This window comes from Dunckerocampus dactyliophorus, chromosome 10, assembly GCF_027744805.1.
Source record: "Dunckerocampus dactyliophorus isolate RoL2022-P2 chromosome 10, RoL_Ddac_1.1, whole genome shotgun sequence".
Taxonomy (NCBI): Eukaryota; Metazoa; Chordata; class Actinopteri; order Syngnathiformes; family Syngnathidae; genus Dunckerocampus; species Dunckerocampus dactyliophorus.
In genome coordinates this window covers 8,855,539-8,874,345 of record NC_072828.1, presented here as the reverse complement: position 1 = coordinate 8,874,345, position 18,807 = coordinate 8,855,539, and the positions used below count along the sequence as shown (strand labels likewise).

General features: G+C 41.6%; 2 protein-coding genes across 5 annotated transcripts; one reads left to right on the top strand and one right to left on the bottom strand.

Annotated features, from left to right (window-relative positions):
• Positions 1 to 880: 880 nt before the first annotated feature.
• LOC129188934 (antihemorrhagic factor cHLP-B-like) lies at positions 881 to 3,908 on the bottom strand. Its single transcript, XM_054790082.1, has 7 exons — positions 3,664 to 3,908; positions 3,207 to 3,317; positions 2,083 to 2,167; positions 1,605 to 1,774; positions 1,402 to 1,518; positions 1,222 to 1,299; positions 881 to 1,143 (listed from the first exon to the last, which is right to left on the bottom strand). The coding sequence occupies exons 1-7, from the start codon at positions 3,859 to 3,861 to the stop codon at positions 967 to 969; spliced, it is 936 nt and encodes a 311-aa protein (XP_054646057.1). The 5' UTR covers positions 3,862 to 3,908; the 3' UTR covers positions 881 to 966.
• A 3,611-nt stretch (positions 3,909 to 7,519) lies between these two features.
• On the top strand, positions 7,520 to 18,564 carry sass6 (SAS-6 centriolar assembly protein). 4 transcript variants are annotated; one of them, XM_054789795.1, is made up of 16 exons: positions 7,520 to 7,647; positions 8,556 to 8,616; positions 12,190 to 12,269; positions 12,355 to 12,459; positions 12,606 to 12,774; positions 12,998 to 13,075; positions 13,246 to 13,365; positions 13,445 to 13,570; positions 13,932 to 14,117; positions 14,192 to 14,281; positions 17,028 to 17,207; positions 17,499 to 17,601; positions 17,861 to 17,967; positions 18,057 to 18,118; positions 18,200 to 18,288; positions 18,372 to 18,564. In XM_054789795.1, exons 1-16 carry the CDS (start codon positions 7,586 to 7,588, stop codon positions 18,425 to 18,427), a joined length of 1,674 nt encoding a protein of 557 aa, XP_054645770.1. In that variant the 5' UTR covers positions 7,520 to 7,585; the 3' UTR covers positions 18,428 to 18,564. The 4 variants fall into 4 exon arrangements, with proteins under 4 accessions (XP_054645770.1, XP_054645769.1, XP_054645767.1 ...); XM_054789794.1 differs by having other exon boundaries at positions 18,197 to 18,288; XM_054789792.1 differs by having other exon boundaries at positions 18,039 to 18,118.
• Positions 18,565 to 18,807: the final 243 nt, after the last annotated feature.

The window sequence follows — 18,807 nt, the reverse complement described above, 5'->3', positions numbered from 1 at the left end:
GGCGGGGTCGCTAATGGTGATAAGGTGTATGTAAATGTTTGATATGTCTGATAAGATTGAGCTACTTGTTAAAAAGTACCGGTAGTCAATACGGGAGTAAGTGTGGTGCTCTGGTGAGAAATAAGTACAGTATATTCCCTGTGAGTAGGGTGAAAACGTCAAGCATCACAAAGACCAAAATCATTCATATCATTCTTGAGTATTGCTGTTGAATGAAACTCACAATGTCCCCCAGCTGGTCTGGACCTGTCTATTTCTGGATTAAATACTAAGTTGAGGTCCCCTCCAAAGATCAAGCTTAAGTCCAAGTGTGCAGAGAGAGAAGAAAGTAATTCACGTCTAAGGAAAGTAATTATTGCGTTACTTATTTGAAAACCCTTCAAATATGTAAAAGAATTGGGGTTTAGCATTGTAGTGCCATGTGTTTCATGAGGTTAAGGCTGAGGGCTGAGCTCGTGACTTGCAATTCTATACCAAAACGCCAGGGGCTAAGCAACCAGAACTCTCACTGACTATCTATCTAGCTTCCTGTGTCGCCATAGTGAACAATGGCAACTGAAGCGCCATCCAGATCGATGACATAAATATCAGTGAATAACAACACGACACATTTCACTGTCGGTAATGGTAATAGCAGTGTAACGTTTGAAATAGTAATTAGATTGCCCATTAGCACAGTTATTTTTAATGTTACTCTCAACATTGTTAGTAACACACTTTGACCAACTACAGTACAAGAAACGTCTGACTTCTGTGCTTGCCTGCTTTCTCTACCAAGTACTATACATATTTAGAACCTTGATTCCCCCTTGGGCTAGATGTCCTGTGAAATCAGTAGTGTTCTTGCTCTGACAGAACATTAACACAGAAGCTCCACGGATTCAAAACTTTGTAGGAAGTTTTATTATTTTTTCTTTTATTGACTCAATATGTGTGTGAGACAATATCAGCTTGTAGTGGCAGCGCTCAGTGATGAACCTGCTCTTGCTGCGGAAGCTGTACGGCAAGAGGGAAGGGACAAATATGATGGAGAGCTGGATCATTGTTGGTCATCTGAGTTCTGCAGGTGGTCGCTTCAGCACTTTGGTGGAAGGATGACGCACACACTGGTTCTACCTCGCCAGGCCCGAGGGGGGCAGAATTCTATGGAGGAAACGGCAAAGAGTTGGTCTTTGTGTGGATTTAATTAAAAAGAATATTTTTTTTTTAGTGTGGACTTACTTTGGCTGGGTATAATTCACACTCGGGTGATTTAACTCCATTTATGGTGGAATAAGATGTGCCGCACATGGCGTATTGCTGTAAGACAAGGTCAGAGAACATTCCATGACAAGACAAGAGATGGTTTTATCTAATCAAAATTCATCATCACTAATAAGCTTGGCAACTGCAAGCACTCACAGCTCTGTCAGGGCAGCGAGGCACGCAGGCCTCCGGGGCAATCCTGGAGCCTTTAGGACAGTTTGTCTCAACCAAAGCAAATTTGGGGTAGGTCACCATGCCGAGGGATGGGATGTACTGAGACAGGAAGGAAGCACACATTACAAGGACAGCATCTCACTGCATTTAGTGCACACAAATGGGGGGAAAAATAAGGTAATCACCGCGCTTAGTGCACGCCCCACTTCCAGCAGGGCAAAGTAATGCTGGTGGTTGGACTCCTGGTTGTATTTCTGCACAGCCTCCGCAACTACCCTCATCACATCAGGGTCGTTAAGAGACATCATCGAGGGGCAGTCAGGACACGTCAGGAACATGTCCTCGTTGGACATAGCTGCACACATGATTTTATTTATTATTTTTTTAAATTACATACTAGTCAATATCAATTCTGGAACATTAACATTAACACCATACAGTAAATAGTGTATGTAAAAAGTGGATAAAGTGCACACTATTGCTTCTTGGACACACTGTCAGAGGCAGGCATGGACAAACTCATTAGTATTAAAGGTAAACACAGAAATGGTATGTTCCCAGTAGAGATGACTAAAATCACTTTTAAACCATCTAAATTCCATCATCAAGGCTAGATTTTGGACAACACACTATTGTGGGAAGAGAATGGGAAAAGTGGATCACCTTGTTGAGTGGTGCACTGATGGCGGGTGACTGTGGCTATGCCATCCTGCACGCTCAACATGCTGGTGCAGGAGGCAGATGCACCCTGCAGCAAAACACAAATAGGTCAAAAGGGTAAGATTTTAAGATGATCAACTAGGGGCGTCATGATACACTCTCAGGAGACGAGACGATACACGATATTAGGTTCAAGAGAACAAGACAAGACGATATTTTAACATTACTTTTAAGAAAACTACAGTGACAAAATATAGGACTAGACAAACACTTTTTTATTTAACTGAGTCACAAAACAGTGCAGATACATTTTAAGAAATGTTTCATAACGTTTCATGCATGACCTACTGTAACTATGATGCTTTTAACGAGCGAACTTCTTTCCAAAAATTGAAACAAAACCCAAAAAATTCTAAAAGTTAAAATGACAGCAGTTGTAGCTGCTACTACTAGTCATTTATTTTGACGGGTAGTTATGTAAAGACACATGTAAAATAGATTGCAGATTGCAGTAGATTAGCTTTATGTTTACACTAAAACAACTACAGTTCCCATGATGCATGGTGCATTACCAGAAGTAGTGATTTTCCAAATTAGACCCTTGTAATATGATCATTATGTGATAGGAGGTTCATATACAAGGTTCGTATCACGTTTTGATAAAAGTCATATGCAGTGATCCTGTTTTGATCTGACAAATCTTCCTGTAAGTAAGTTTGATGAAATGTAGAATTACTACAGCTACTGCTTAGACATTAACACCGCCACAGTTGTTGAACTCCGATGCTGAGTACACCGAAGTAGGTAGGATTGTAAGGTTTATAGTGTGCATGAAGCACTTAATGTGTAGCTCCAATCTTGCCTCACACACTGCCACGTCCATATTACGTGTATTATCATTCACAGTAGCGATGCCATAGCTCAGAGTCTGATAGACTCCTGGAGGATCTGCAAGAGTTTTTTTTTCAAAATGAGAAATACTGTCACATTTTGATCTTGCAATATTTCATGACACCGCTATTGTCAAACTTTAAAATGATTAAGGACTGGTTGATTGATCTGCACAGTTTGAAGACCTAAAATTGACCAGAGTGTTCTTAAAACAAGCAAACAAGTGGAACATTTACCCGTTCACCCATTTCCCACATTTCACAGTCCTCAGCAGCTTTGGGGTTGGTGAAGTGACATTTGGTCTCGAAGAGCATCAGCTGCAAATCAATGTTGCAACCTTCACCCACCTGAACACAATGATAAAGTCAGTCATTTCAGCAAACATCCATTTGTTTGCTTTACCAATGGCTCTGCTTCAAAGTGTCAAAGGTCCAGACCTCCACCCAAACAGCTTTGGTGACTGGACAAGATATTAAGACATGAGCGAAAGCATTTTGTGATGGACAAGAGTAACATGAGGGCTTTAAAGCACCTGTGTAATGACTGAGAGGACCTCTAGATTCTAGCATTAACATAGCTAAAAGGACAGGAAGTATAACCCAGATCCAGAATTTGAAGGAACCACAGATGAACCCCAGACGGGAAGCTAGTGAGACACAGGTGAAACTGTACCATGATATTTTGTTTCGAAACCTTTTCATATTTATGTCCTTGGATCTCTCCAAGCTTAAACTTGTAGCCATGATGGTGGTGCTCGTTGATGTGACGGATGGCGAGGTTCACTGCCGCCCCAACGGTGGCATCGTTGCACGTGACCAAATCCAAGGGTGGTGCCGCATCGCCAGTTATCAGCGCACATGCCAGCAGAGCCACGAGCAGGTGAGCCCACATGATGAGGAGAGGAGAGGAGATGGCTGGATTGAGTAGAACTGCGCTGACTGGCAGCGTTCCTTATATAGATCTGAGTGAGGAGGCGGGGCCTGGTCGGAAGATGCGAGATAAGGACAGACAAACAGAGATTGTAAACAGCTTTTTTTTCACATGCACGCGCACACCCCTTTCCTGCCTTTTGGAGGATGTTCTTTTGGAAGTGATCACTGAGGTCAGCAAGACAGTCCACTAAGGAGGCCAAAGAACCTTGGAAGGTGTGTCCTCATTGGTCATGGGTGTCATTTGAGGAAGTCAAATGTGGTCTTGCTTTCAACAATATGATTATTAGTGTGCATAGACACATTGCTGACTAAGGTGTTCCAATATTACGAATACCCAGCAATATTGTCAAAACCACAATCATTTACATGAAAATTACAAAAAATAATACACTTATGTACACCAGGCCACTAGTTGGCGATGTTGTGGTATTCCTGTCAATGAAACATTGTGAAACAATGACCAAAACAACATTTGTTGGAAGTTGCTGGAATTTGTTATTGCTTACATCATTTCTTTAGAAGGCAGACACCTTTTTGAAATATTTCAATTTTGTTTGTCATTCACAGTTTTAAGTTGGATTAGTGTTAGGGTTAACTTATAAGTGGAACTGCTTTAACGCAAGCAAGCATACCTTAGACAGAGCACTAGAAAGTACTAGCACCATAGGTACAAAAAAACAGATCACTTCTCTTTCTTCAGTGGTACCAAGAACACTCTCCGTACTTATAACAAGATATCAAGGCTCTACATATGAGATTTGATGGGGTTTCAGGGTAGGTCTGAAAACATGTCATAGTGGGTGATGTAGATGATACTTCCTTGTTCAGTTACACATGAATGCTGTAACTGACTGGGATGGTTTGTGATGCATTGCACTCCATTTGTTTCCCATGCTCCATGGTTGAGACATTTCCTCAGCAAGGCTCGGAAGAGGACGATAGTGTTTGCAGTAAAATTTGTCTCCATTCCAATCTCCACAGACGTGGTTGCATCACTGTGTTTTTATAAAGGCACATAGGTCAGCTCGTTGTTGGCGATCATTATCAGGTGTCTTAGGGGAAATCAGGTGGAAAAAAAGAATTGTTGCTCTACATAAAGATGTCCTAAAGCTGTAAGAAGATTGCCAACACCCTGAAAGTGTGCTGGACAAGACCATACAGTGCTTTAACATGACAGCTTCCAATCAGAACACCAAACAAAGCCACCAAAGACGATTACATGGTCAGCGTCAAAATCACAGGTATTGTTTGTAAAATCGACATATGAGTGCTGCCAGCATTGCTGCAGTGGCTGAAGAAGTGGGGACTCAGTTGATCAGTACTCAGACCATATGCCGCACTTTGCATTAAATTGGTCTGCATGACTGTCATCTCAGAAGGAAGCTTCTTCTAAAGATGATGCACAAAAAGGCCTACGAACAGTTGCCAGAAGACAATTAGACTAAGGACATGGGTTAGTGGAACCATGTCCTGTGGTCTGATGAAACTAAGATAAACTTATTTGGTTCAGATAGTCTCAAGCGTGTGTGCAGTACAAAGAAGAGTGTCCTGTCTACAGTCAAGTATGGTGGCGAGGGTGTCATGGTATGGGGCTGCATGAGTGCTGCCAGCACTGGGGAGCACAGTTCATTAATGGAAACATGAATGCCAAAATGTACTGTGACATACTGAAGCAGAGCATGATGCCCTCCCTTCGTAAACTGCACAGCAGATAAGGACCCCAAACACATCTCCAAGATGACCACTCCCTTGCTAAAGAGGATGAGAGTAAATGTGTTGGACCTAAACCTTACAGAGCATCTCTGGGACATCCTCAAGTGGAAGGTGGAAGAGTGCCTGGACGTGTTAAAGAGGACTGACCTCCATGTCCAAGAGAGTTAACACAGTGTTGGAAAATAATGACAAGCACACTAAATATTGACACTTTTGGCAGAATTTCAAAATTTTCATGAGGTGTTTACTCACTTTTGTTGCCAGCTGTTCAGACATTAATTGTTGTGTGTTGGGTTATTTTGAGGGGACTGTAAATTTACTATGGATGAGCTGGATACTCGTTATAAACAAGTATCCAGTAAAAGCTTTAAACGAGTACATCTTGTCATTATCTGTAATGACGTGATGAAAGAAAATCTTCATTATATATTCACTCTTCACGCTCTGTGATTGGTCAGCCACACACAGCGGCCGCCCCTCACGAGACAGACTCTGCAGGCTGCAGGCGGCAGCCTCAGAAGAGCTGAGCGGTGCCTCAATTCACGTACATGTTTGAATTGGCAAGTTGAAAACGGCTCGTGTGGCGTTGCGCACTGCCTCCACTTTATTAGGTTTTCCTCAGCACACAGTGGTACCAGTAACCTGCATTGACTGAACACAACATTAGGTACACCTGCACAGTAGTAAGTACAAGAGCTACATCAAACATTAGCTGTACAACAGCTGTATACGGCTTGTGCATCAGTCACTGCCTGTGTGTGTTTTTTTTGCCTGCTTGCTTATAATTTGGCTGGTGATACTGTATAAAGTCAGTTGGAAAACTTTGCTCGTAGTACTGAACACGGTGCTCTTGAGAAAACTACAGTGAACAAGGCTGACAGATTATTTCCCTGTTTGCCATCACTGGATGTTTGCATGAATCACCAACTTCACACAGACCATTAAAAAATAATTAAATAAAAAAGTCTTACAGATCGCTTACAAACATACATAGTACACATAGCTGAATAATAAACAATAAATATAGCAACTTCTGATCAATCCATGTCAATTTCAGACTTAAAATAATGTACCGATTTAAGTCCCAACCATTTCCAGTTAAAGCACACCCACGTCCAGTTTATGCCCCGCTCACTCCGAGTACAGATACGGACACAGATAATTTAGATGGGTGAACAGATACAGATAGTGGTGTACTCGCTCATCCTTAAAATTTACACTGTTATCCAAGCTGCACACTGACTACTTTACATTGTATTAAAAGTGTTGTTTCTTTAGTGTTGTGCCCTGAAAAGATATTAGAAATATTTGCAGAAATGTGAGGGGCGTACTCACTTTTGTGAAATCTATAAAATATAAACATTTCAAATCCCCAAAAAATTATGTACACAAATTAAAAAAAAAGAAAGGATTGGCCTGCCCTGCCAACTATGTGTCCCTTATTTATTTTTCAGGGAGTTGGCAACCATGTCAGAGGCTACATTGGTTCTGTCCACATCCTTGACCTTTGACCTTTGGAAACACATTGGCAAATAAACAGCGAGTCGGCAGGCCATATAGGTAAATGGAGGCTATGTGACCATCCACATCTTCCGCTTTCATCTTTGGGTCATAGGCGTAGCAATCACTCAAGTTGATATGATGATTATTATTATGAACTTTATTATGAACTTTATGTTGCAAGGGACTATTTTAGTGCATTGGTCAAGGGGATTTCGCCACCAAAGCTGTGTTTTGGACAGAAAACGTTAATTTAAAAAAAATATGTAAATATAACACTTTTAACTTATAACACTACTTCACTTACAACACTAACACGGTACAGCAGCCAATTTTCACTCACACTCCATACCAGCAGATGGCGGTATTGCGCAGTAAAAGCCTGTTTTCTGCCGACACCGGAAGAAGAACAAACTCTAATAGAAGAAGAAGAAAAACTGTTTCGGTGGCGGTTTAAATCGAAGGTTGAAATGGAGACGATGTTCAGTAAAGTTGTCCAAGTCAACGTCAGGTGCAGAGACTGCGAGGAAAGGTAGGGCTGCTGACATTAAACACCGAATTAACCATAAAGTGACATATTCATCAGCCGGGCAGAGACAAGTGGTGACAACTTTAAGGTCCAAAAGAATAACGGAGGTTTGACAATATTTGCATGACAAAACTAAGTTGACGCCACTTCTGTCTGCCTGAGAAATAGAATAGAGTAGAAGACATGATGGCTTTTTAAACATGAACTGGTTCTAAAGTATGCTGGCTAAATCCAGCCCCCTGACCTTTGAAGTGAACGTCAAGGGACAAAATGTAACAATGAGACTACGGGTAGTCGGTGTACAGCTTGTATAGCAGTATAGATTTACTATCCACTGAAATTGAGTTAACACACAGCCATTACAATGACTCAACACAATGAGGACAACTCAAAGTGAATATGTCCAAAATATGAATATTTAATGTGAGCACTTCCACTCAGTGGTGGAGATGGTGGATGTTAGACACTTTGCGCTCCTCCGCCTTCCGCTCCTCCTCAGCAAGACACTTGTCATCTTGGAGGTGTGTTTGGAGATGTTATCATGTTGGAACACCTCCATGCAGGGGAATCATGCTCTGCTTCAGAATGTTACAATACATGTTGGAATTGATGTTTCCCCTTAATGAACCACAGCTTCCCAGTGGCGACTGCACTCCTGCAGCCCCAGATGACACTGCCACCACCGTGCTTGACTGTAGGCAAGACACAGTGATGCTTGTACTCACTTTTGTTGCCAGAGAAAAATGAGTGTGTAGACAAGCTCTACACTGAATACTCTGAAGTTTAATTTTGATAGTATTGTCACTTGAGAAGATATACTGTGATAAATTGGTTGCTGAAATATGAGGTTTTGTACTCACTTTTGTGAGATACTGTTTTTATCATCTCATTCTTCTTCTTCCATTACTCAGAAAAGCACATATTCGTGTCGCTGTTGAGCTTCAATCAAGCAAAAGTGCAGTTCACAAACGAGTAAGTGTGAAACCCTGTAGAAAAACAATCTTTACTGTGTGGTGAAGGTCTTGAACAACGGCCTGCATAAATGTACATTGTACCACTACTACAAGAAAAATAAACGAGCGTTTTTAAGTTATTGATTATTATTTATGTACTTGTTTATTATACATTAGATTGATGATATTTTTTGTTTAGAGAAAAGTTGTCTCGTGAGAACAGAGCAGCCAGAAGTCTATCAGACTGTGACCTATAGCACTGCTATGAGTGACTGAGTGATAATACACATAATATAGAGTGGCAGTGCACAGAATTGGAACCGCACATCAAATGCCTTACCCATATTACAAACCTTCCAATCCAACCTGCATTTGGCGCTCCCAGCATCACTCGCTCACGACGTGCGTCTGATTTTTTTCATCTGAGTTCAACTCCTGACTGTGTGACCAACATGCTCACCACTAGGTCACCGTGCAGCCGGCTGGGCGATATATTGATATTTTTGCATTTGCATTTATTATTATTTATGATTAATGTTACATAATTTATCTGTACATTACAAACCTTACCTCCTATTGTTAGGGCTGTCAAATGATAAAACATTTTAATCGTATTAATCGCAGTTTTTCAACTTACTTAATCATGATTAATCACCATTTGCAACTATGTCTGAGATATGCCTATTTTTACTGTATTTTATTGAAAGAAAGGTAAAAGACAGGACAGGATTATATACTGCTCCAAAAAATTAAAGGAACACTTCGAAAACACATCAGATCTAAACTGGGGGGAAAATGATCTTGAATATCTTTCCTGATAATAAGTGGGTAATGTATTAGTAACAAAATGATGCCACATAATTTGATAGAAATGAAAATGATCACCCTATAGAGGGGGGAAATCAAAGACACCCCAAAAATGAAAGTGAAAAAATTATGCAGCAGACTGGTCCATTTTGCCAAAATGTCATTGTAGCAACTCAAAATGATTCTCAGTAGTTTGTGTGGCCCCCACGTGCTTGTACGCATGCCTGACAACGTCGGGGCATGCTCCTAATGAGACTACTGATGGTGTCCTGGGGGATCTCCTCCCAGATCTGGACCAGGGCATCAATGAGCTCCTGGACAGTCTGAGGAGCAACCTGGTGGCGCCGGATGGACCTAAACATAATGTCCCAGAGGTGTTCTTTTGGAACATGGGGGCCAGTCAATGGTATCAATTCCTTCATCCTCCAGGAACTACCTGCATACACTAGCCACATGAGTTGTCGTGGACCAGGAGGAAACCAGGTCCCACTGCACCAGCGTAGGTTCTGACAATGAGTCCAAGGATTTCATCTCGTGCCATTATCTAACCTGTAGAGGTCTGTGCGTCCTTCCAGGGATATGCCTCCCCAGACCATCACTGACCCACCACCAAACCGGTCATGCTGAATGATGTTGCAGGCAGCATAACGTTCTCCATCGTCTCCAGACCCTTTCACGTCTGTCACATGTGCTCAGGTTGAACTTGCTCTAATCAGTGAAGAGCACAGGGCACCAGTGGTGTAGTTGCCAATTCTGGTGGTCTATGGCAAATGCCAATCGAGCTCTACGGTGCTGGGCAGTGAGCACAGGGCCCACTACAGGACGTCAGGCCTTCAGGCGACCCTCATGGAGCCTGTTTCTGATTGTTTGGTCAGAAACATTCACACCAGTGGCCTGCTGGAGGTCATTTTGTAGAGCTCTGGCAGTGCTCATCCTGTTCCTCCTTGCACAAAGGAGCAGATACCGATCCTGCTGAGGGTTGAAGGACCTTCTACGACCCTGTCCAGCTCTCCTGGAGTAACTACCTGTCTCCTGGAATCTCCTCCATGCGTCCAGGTACCGCAGTGATGCCCTGGTCCAGATCTGGGAGGAGATCCCCCAGGACACCATCCGTAGTCTCATTAGGAGCATGCCCCGACGTTGTCAGGCATGCGTACAAGCACGTGGGGGCCACACAAACTACTGAGAATCATTTTGAGTTGCTACAATGACATTTTGGCAAAATGGACCAGTGTGCTGCATCATTTTTTCACTTTCATTTTTGGGATGTCTTTGATTTCCCCCCTCTATAGGGTGATAATTTTCATTTCTATCAAATTATGTAACATCATTTTGTTACTAATACATCACCCACTTATTATCAGGAAAGATATTCAAGATCATTTCCCCCCCCAGTTTAGATCTGATGTGTTTTCAAAGTGTTCCTTTAATTTTTTTGAGCAGTGTATATATTTGTATGTATTAACAGCTCCAAATTAACAGAAAATTTAAATTAAGTTAAATGATAGCACACATGTCTGAAACTCTATTTACCTAACACTAGTTTGCATGTTCTCCCTGTGTGTGCGTGGGTTTTCTCCAGGTACTCCGGTTTCCTCCCACATTCCAAAAACATGCATGTTAGGTTAATTGGTGACTCTAAATTGTCCATAGGTATGAATGTGAGTGTGAATGGTTGTTTGTCTATAAGTGCCCTGCAATTGGCTGGCGACCAGTCCAGGGTGTACCCCGCCTGTCGCCCGAAGTCAGCTGGGATAGGCTCCAGCATACCCCCGCGACCCTAATGAGGATGAAGCGGTATAGAAAATAGATGGATGGATAGTTTAGTAGTAGCAGCACATTTGAATCACACTTTAACCATGTTATTATGAGCAATGAGGGGTTGTGTTCAAACACACCACGTAACTGAAGTTGAATTCACATGTTTATTTTATTATTCGTTTATTTTCTCGTACTTCCAAGTATACTTAAATGCAGAAAATTGTACTTCCGCATTAAGAGTTACAAAGTGAGAGATAAGAATATCCGCTTACAGTTATTCTTTTGTCTGTCTGTTTAGTTAGACCAAACATACACACATAATAAAGACATTATTGTGATGTTCGGAGTGTCCCTGAATGCATGTCGCGATCATCTAGTGACAATGAGGAAGTGTCGTCCCGAGGCTGAACGGACTAGAGACGTGTTTGTGAGTTGGAAATACATACATGGTGTTGGAATTGCACTACTGTTAATGTGTTCAGGTCAGAATAAAGTTATAAGAGAGATTCAGACTCTGTGTGACTCTGTGGGGAGCGTCATAACAGAGAGGCATCGCTTGACATGATGTTTCTGCGTTAATTACGCAAAAAAATGTAATGTAATTAATGAAATAAATTAGTTATCGATTTTAAGATGATATTTTTGACAGCCCTAATTGTAACACATTGTTATACTGCCTTATAATTTTCTTATGGTATTTCAAAATTGGTAAATGGTACATGTTTAATACAGGAAGTGAACAAACAAATATATTAGAAATTGACGTGAAACAAAGTGGGGGTAGGATTAATTAAAAAAAAAAAAAAAAAGCTTTGCTTCTTCCTACTTCTTTTTGGACATGTGAAATTGTGAATTGTAATTCCAATGTATTCCAGTGCAACCTGTATGCATGTTCAAAATAAAATGAAACCATTACCATAACTTGTTAAGCATGTCTGAAACAAATGACCCATACCATACCATACTATATGTCACTCATGTTTGTGCGATCAACTATTTTTCCTGCTCTTTGTGTTTCCATTAGGATCTTCTGGTGAGATTAACCGACGATGTGGATCCATCTTTTCTCTTCAGCCTCATTATTTCAGAGGAGGATTTTCAAAGGTTTGTGCCGGAAGACCCATAAAGCGTTCCTGCCATCCATGAACGTAGTTTCTGACTTTTTTTTTTCTTCCTTCTGTATGTGCAGTTTGAAAGTGCAGCAGGGACTTCTCATTGATTTTTCATCATTTCCCGAAAAGCTGACCGAGCTTCTTAATCTGTGTCAGTCTGAGCAGCAATCCAGCCATCCAAGGTAGGAATGTAAATAAATAAACACATACGCTATCCTCTTCCTTCTAATGGGAATTTTAAGATGCATTTTGTTAGTGTCCTTCTAATAAAAATACACAGCATGCACACTGAACACCAGAAAATGTTTGTTGTTTTTTTGGGCTGCAGGTTCCAGCTGCTCTTGTCATGTGACTCTGCCTTGCTTGAAGGCCTCGTCCACTTAAGTGTGGTGGAGACAAATTCCTTCAGAAACCTGAACCACCTATCTCTGAGGCTTACTCAGGGCTCTGACAAACACATCAAGGACTATCTGGCCGAGTGTCTGTCTTCTGTCAAGGTCAGTGCTCTCAAAAAGTGTGATGTGTGTAGTTTTGCAAGTCACAGTTGGTGGAGTTGGCGGCATATGCTCTGACAATAAGGGGGCAGCAGATGGCAAGGGTTGGCCTGTATCGGGAAGGCACACACAAAAACGTCTCAAAGCCAGTCCACAGCATCAAGTCCTGTCTAAAAAGGTGTTTTTACATTAACTAACTAAAGTGGGCACAACTTCTCTGTTTCAGGTGGAAAAACAAGCCCTGGAGGTGAAACTTCAAAAAACTGAAGAGGATCTGTCCAGACAGCTGAATTACGCTCAGCAGGTGTTTGTTTATGGTGTTTATTTTATTTAAATACAGTAAAAACGGGCATATTTCAGGCGTAGTCACAAATGTTGATTAATCATGATTAATTTATTTGAAAACGAATTAATTTGATGAAATATTTGAATCATTTGAAAGCCCTAGTATTTTATTGACATCTTGTCTGCCAGACTTTGTCAGAGAAGACCAAAGAGTTGGACAAGCTGCATTCAGAATGGACTCTTCAAACCAGCTCGTTGTCCAGCCGTCATTCAAACGAGCTGCGGACCGAGAGGGAGAAGAATGCGGAGGTAAGACTCCTCTCTCATCTGAGAACACCGTGCAGTTGTTTTGGAGGATGTGAGTGACGAGTCATGTGGCCTCCCGCAGTTACAGAGCCGACTGCAGCAGGAGATGCAGAAGCTTCGCCACGACCTGGAGAGCGCTCACCAGGAGAGCAGCCAGCAGCTTCAGACCATCAGAGACCTCAAGACAAAGCTGGCGGGTGTGGAGGAGGTAGGTGAAGCATTGTCCACTTTTTGGACTACAATATTCTTCTCTTCTTTGCGATCAGTGGAACTTACTAACTTTACAGAACATCACAAACATCAGAGTATGCTGATAGGATTTATCCTTCAAAATGACGCAGAAAAAGCTTGTGAAGGAAGCGTGCACTGAAATATAATGGCATTGGGCAGCACTGCGAAGCCAACTAAAAAAAAAAAGAAGAGAGAGACTAATTCAGGAATTAGCAAGCAAGATTGTACATCAATATTGTGTGTTATTGTTGTTGTCTATTTGTGCGACATTCTATGTCTGAGAAAACATTAGGTTACAAATGGTGACAGAAGTAGTCACGGACGTGTGTTGTGTGCAGGAGTGCCAGCGCTCTAAGCAGCAGGTTGTGTCTCTGAGGAGGGACAACAGCTCTCTCGACACAGCCCTCCACGAGAAGGAGCGTCTGTCCAACCAGCTCCAGATAAGAGTGGCTGTGTTGGAGCAGGAAGTCAAGGACAAGGATCAGCTGATGAACCACACCAGGGAGGTGCACCAGCAGCAGAAGGTGAGCACTTGCACACGTCACTATCAATAAATAATCAACAATAATAATAAATAATATATGCTTCTGTGGTCCAGGAATCTGTGAAAGAAAAGGCAGAAACAAAAGAACTTGAGGTCCGAAAACTTGAGGCAGAGGTTAAGTTTTTGTCTGACGATTTGAAAAAGGTTTGTGATTATGAATTCTTTTTTTAAAACTTGTGCATAAAGTGTACATGCTTTAGAAATTCATGAAGAGAACAAGAACTATAGGAAGTGTACAATCTTACAATCTTATATATATATATATATATATATATATATATATATATATATATATATATATATATATATATACACATACATACATACATACATACATACATACATACATACATACATACATACATACATACACACACACACACACACACACACACACACACACACACACACACACACACACACACACACACACACTGCTCCTCAGACTGTCCAGGAGCTCATTGATGCCCTGGTCCAGATCTGGGAGGTCTTATTAGGAGCATGCCCCGACGTTGTCAGGCATGCGTACAAGCACATGAGGGCCACACAAACTACTGAGAATCATTTTGAGTTGCTATAATGACATTTTAGCAAAATGGACCAGTCTGCCGCATCATTTTTTCACTTTCATTTTTGGGGTGTCTTTGATTTCCCCCCTCTATAGGGTGATCATTTTCATTTCTATCAAAGTATGTGGCATCGTTTTGTTACTAATACATAACCCACTTATTATCAGGAAAGATATTCAAGATATTCAAGATCATTTTTCCCCCAGTTTAGATCTGATGTGTTTTCGAAGTGTTCCTCTAATTTTTTTGAGCAGTATACAGTATATACTGTGTATACAGGTATATATAACCTCTGATTTGTATTACCCTGTTTTTGCACTTTATCTGCTCTATGTGCTCTTGTTGGACTAATAAAGCCTTATCTTATCTTATCTGATAGCGGGAGGGGAGGGAAAAAAATAGGAGAGCAGTAGAGAGGAGAAGGAAGTTGCTAAATATTGTGATCATCATTTACTGTAAGTATGTAACAACAGGATTGGGATAATAATGGATTTGGGACAGCACAACACTGCCAAAATTCACGCCCTCCGAAACTAAGTACACAGTGTGCATAGTATATGTACGTATTGAAGTGTAGTGATGGAAGTTTTCCATTTGAGAGACGCCATTTTTGGCAAGAGGTGTGCTGTCGATACTAGTGATTTGAATTATTATGGCGCTTTCCTGACTACACTTCGGGAACAGAAGATTAGAACAGATTGCTGACACCCTCAACTTGAACTCGGACAGGTGAAAGCTACAGATTCTTTGAAATAAACGTGTTACACGTGCTGACAGCTGCTAACAAGCCAAGCTAACCGGCTAACTGCTTTCAAAGCGGTTGCCCTACAACATTGCCAAACAAAAAGCAAAATGATACCAGTCTTGGAAATCTGGGTCCAAAATCAGAAACAGGGCCATCCTGGCTGACTGATAGGTGGATTTGACATTTGAGAGCACCTTGAAGAATCTGGGTTCAACATCACATGTACTTCTAGATGACACACATTGGAAGTTATTTCAAGCCTTGAGGGAGGAGATGACAGCGCTAAAGAGACCTGCTAAAACAGATTGGAAATGTACAATCGCAGAACAACAGCCTCAAGAAGAGCTTCTCGGAAATCCATGATACAGTCATAAACCTTAAGGAGGAAAATAGAGCACTGCGCAGGGATACCAAGATACTACAAGATGATAATGCTACCTTGCGTGCCGCTGTTAAGGAGATTAAAAACCCCACAGGGAAAAATACAGCAATACACAACGATATGAAGGTATGATATAAAAGTACTCCTGAATAATAATGCTGCCTCCACTCTTGAGGAATGGAAAACAAGAAAAGGAAAATATCAAATGAAAATTAAATGCACAAATTAACGATGTGATTCTCACAGGGCTCCGAATTCTAGACAGTCTAGAACAGAGGAGAACCAGATGAAATGGATGTTGCTTCAACAAAGCAACAAAATGCCAATTTCCTACAATCAAAGGTGGTGGATGTAGATATCGACGGCATGGATACTTGCATTCCACTGTATGCCACCCACACCCGCTATTATTGCCACGTTCACCAATAGGGAATTCAAAACCATACTGCTGAAATAGGGAAAGAAGCTGAATGGTATAAATGTTTACATGAATGAGCATCTGACAAAACGCGACGCTGACATTGCCAGGAAAGCACGAGATTTGAGGAAGCAGGGAAATATACAAAGTACTTGGAGCACCAACGGCAAAATCTACATCAAACTAAATGGAGGACCAGCAGAGGCAAGAGTGTTTGTTGCCAAAGATATCAACGATTTGAATAAATATTAAAGATAGAGAATACAACCCACAAAGAAAGAACCATGCAGTGGAAGAATTACATTCAAAAACATTTGACATCATTACTACGTTGCAAGGGCCTGCTCAACAAGAAGTATTAGGAACCCATCTATCTACGTTCAATGGCACTCACAGTATAACATGAAAGACTGAAGGACAGGAAGACCTGGAAGTGGAGACCTTAGCTATCCAGACCACAAACGATTGGATTGGAGAATGGTGTAGAGCCAGGCAACAACCGTTAGTCGCATAACCTGTTTTACTGTGCATATGACAATAAAACTGTTGAATCTTGAAACGGGAAAGAGAAAAACTTCTTAACATTTTTGTTGTTTTTGATTACAAAGAACTGCTTCCTACTCCTTTTCAGACATGTGGAATTGTGAATTGTAACATGAAGCATTTCAATGTAAACTGTATGCATATTCAAAATAAATGAAAGCATAACTTTTGTTTCAGTATGTCAGTGATGATGACTGCATCATGCTGACATGGAATTGTGAACCTCTTCTCAGGCCATTGAGATCATCAAGAAGTTTCAGGGTGAGTTGCGAGCTTGTTCGGACAAGAACAAGGCCCAGTACACGGCACTGGTGGCCCAGAAGAAGGTCGTTCAGGAGACCTCAGCCAAACTTGAGCGTGCTCATGAGGACTTCCACAAGACTCAGCAGCAGCTCTCCAACAAAGACCAGCAGGTGCGTGCTCGCCTGTCTCCTGACATTCCAGGGTAGCCCCAGCTTGGCCGCCGCTCATGTCTGTTACTGTGTCTCAAGTCATGCATTTCTGTACTTAATGTTTTGAGTGCGTAAGTGTGTTCACACTGAGTGGTACAGTATGATGCAGTGCACTGTCAGTACCTGGATGTTGCATTTACAATGGTGAAAATGGGGAGAAGAAGAAGCGACCACACTATCCCACACAGTATACATATGTAAGTGTCCTGAAGGAAGTATTACATTTGAGACTCAGGCTGTGTGTGTTGGCAGGTGGAGAAGCTGACGGGGCAGGTGGAGAAGCTGACGGAGCAGCTGGAGGACAGCCTAAAGAAGCTCAGTGAGACCAAAGACTTGTTACAAAGCAACGAGAACGGTGAGGACATTTGTCCATCCAGTCCTTGTTTTCAGTCCCATCCACAGCACCTCCATGCAGGCCACACACTTTACTTTTAGCCTTACTTTTAAACAAGTAAATGCTTCTTGTAATCTCCTTCATTGGACTGTACAGGTACATCTAATGAAGTTGCCTTTGCTCTTCATCTGGTGTCATTCACATACACATATACTGTACATGTTTAGTTGTGTAAATGTTTAGTAATTTTTTACGTTGTGTCGATGTGCTGTTTTGTCAGTCATTATTTGGCTGAACAAGCAGCTCAATGAGAAGGAGCTTTCCAAGAAGCCGCTTCTTCCACAAGCTTTGGAGAGCACATCTGTGTTGTCCTCGGCTGGACTTCGGGTAAGAGTGCCACCTTCTTCCTAACGCGAGCTACATGCACATTACTCTGAGTGGTCACCATCTTTTTCCAGACGCACTTTTATCCACAGGCCGCCAAAACGTCTCCGTCTCCTGTGGTGGCTCCTGACCTCACCCCAGTTCCCAAGCACACGTGAGTTATGTCTTCCTGCTCGCACCTCAAGTCTACAATGAATATAAATTAATACAGCTTGTGCTCTTTTGACACCAGCAGCGAATCTGTCGGTCTGGACCCCAAATACTTGGGGAGGCAAGCCGACAGCATTCCTGTCTACGGCCTTCCTGCAGGTCTGCTTCCCAGAGGTGAGGTCACATTAAAATGAGTGCTCCCAAATCTTCTTGATGGTTAGAGGCATTTCCCTGACCGGTGATTTCTTCCTTCTCAGAGATCCCACCTCCACGCAGCAAACCGCCCGTGCCCTCAGCCTATTTTCCTAATTAAAAATGTCTTTCTTGCACTCTTATTTATTATATTCTATGTTGTAAATATATGAACAGTACTGTATGTTGTGATATTTTACAGACATCTGAACCAGAGTTAAAGCTTCTTTAAATCTCATTGTTCATAGTGACAATAAAATGCATTCTATTCTATTCTGTTCTGTCTTTGCTTGTGTTGATGTGCATGTTGCAGGAGCACAGTGACTTCACTTCAGATTTAATTTAAAGGAAAACTGCACTTTTTTTTTTTTTTAATTTTGCCCATCGAATGTCAAATCTGTAGGAACTCTGCAGATGGGCATAAGAGAGCAATTTCAGAACTATTACAGAAGGTTGAGCTGAGCAAACATACTTTCAAGAAGTGGATGAACGCTCCAAACT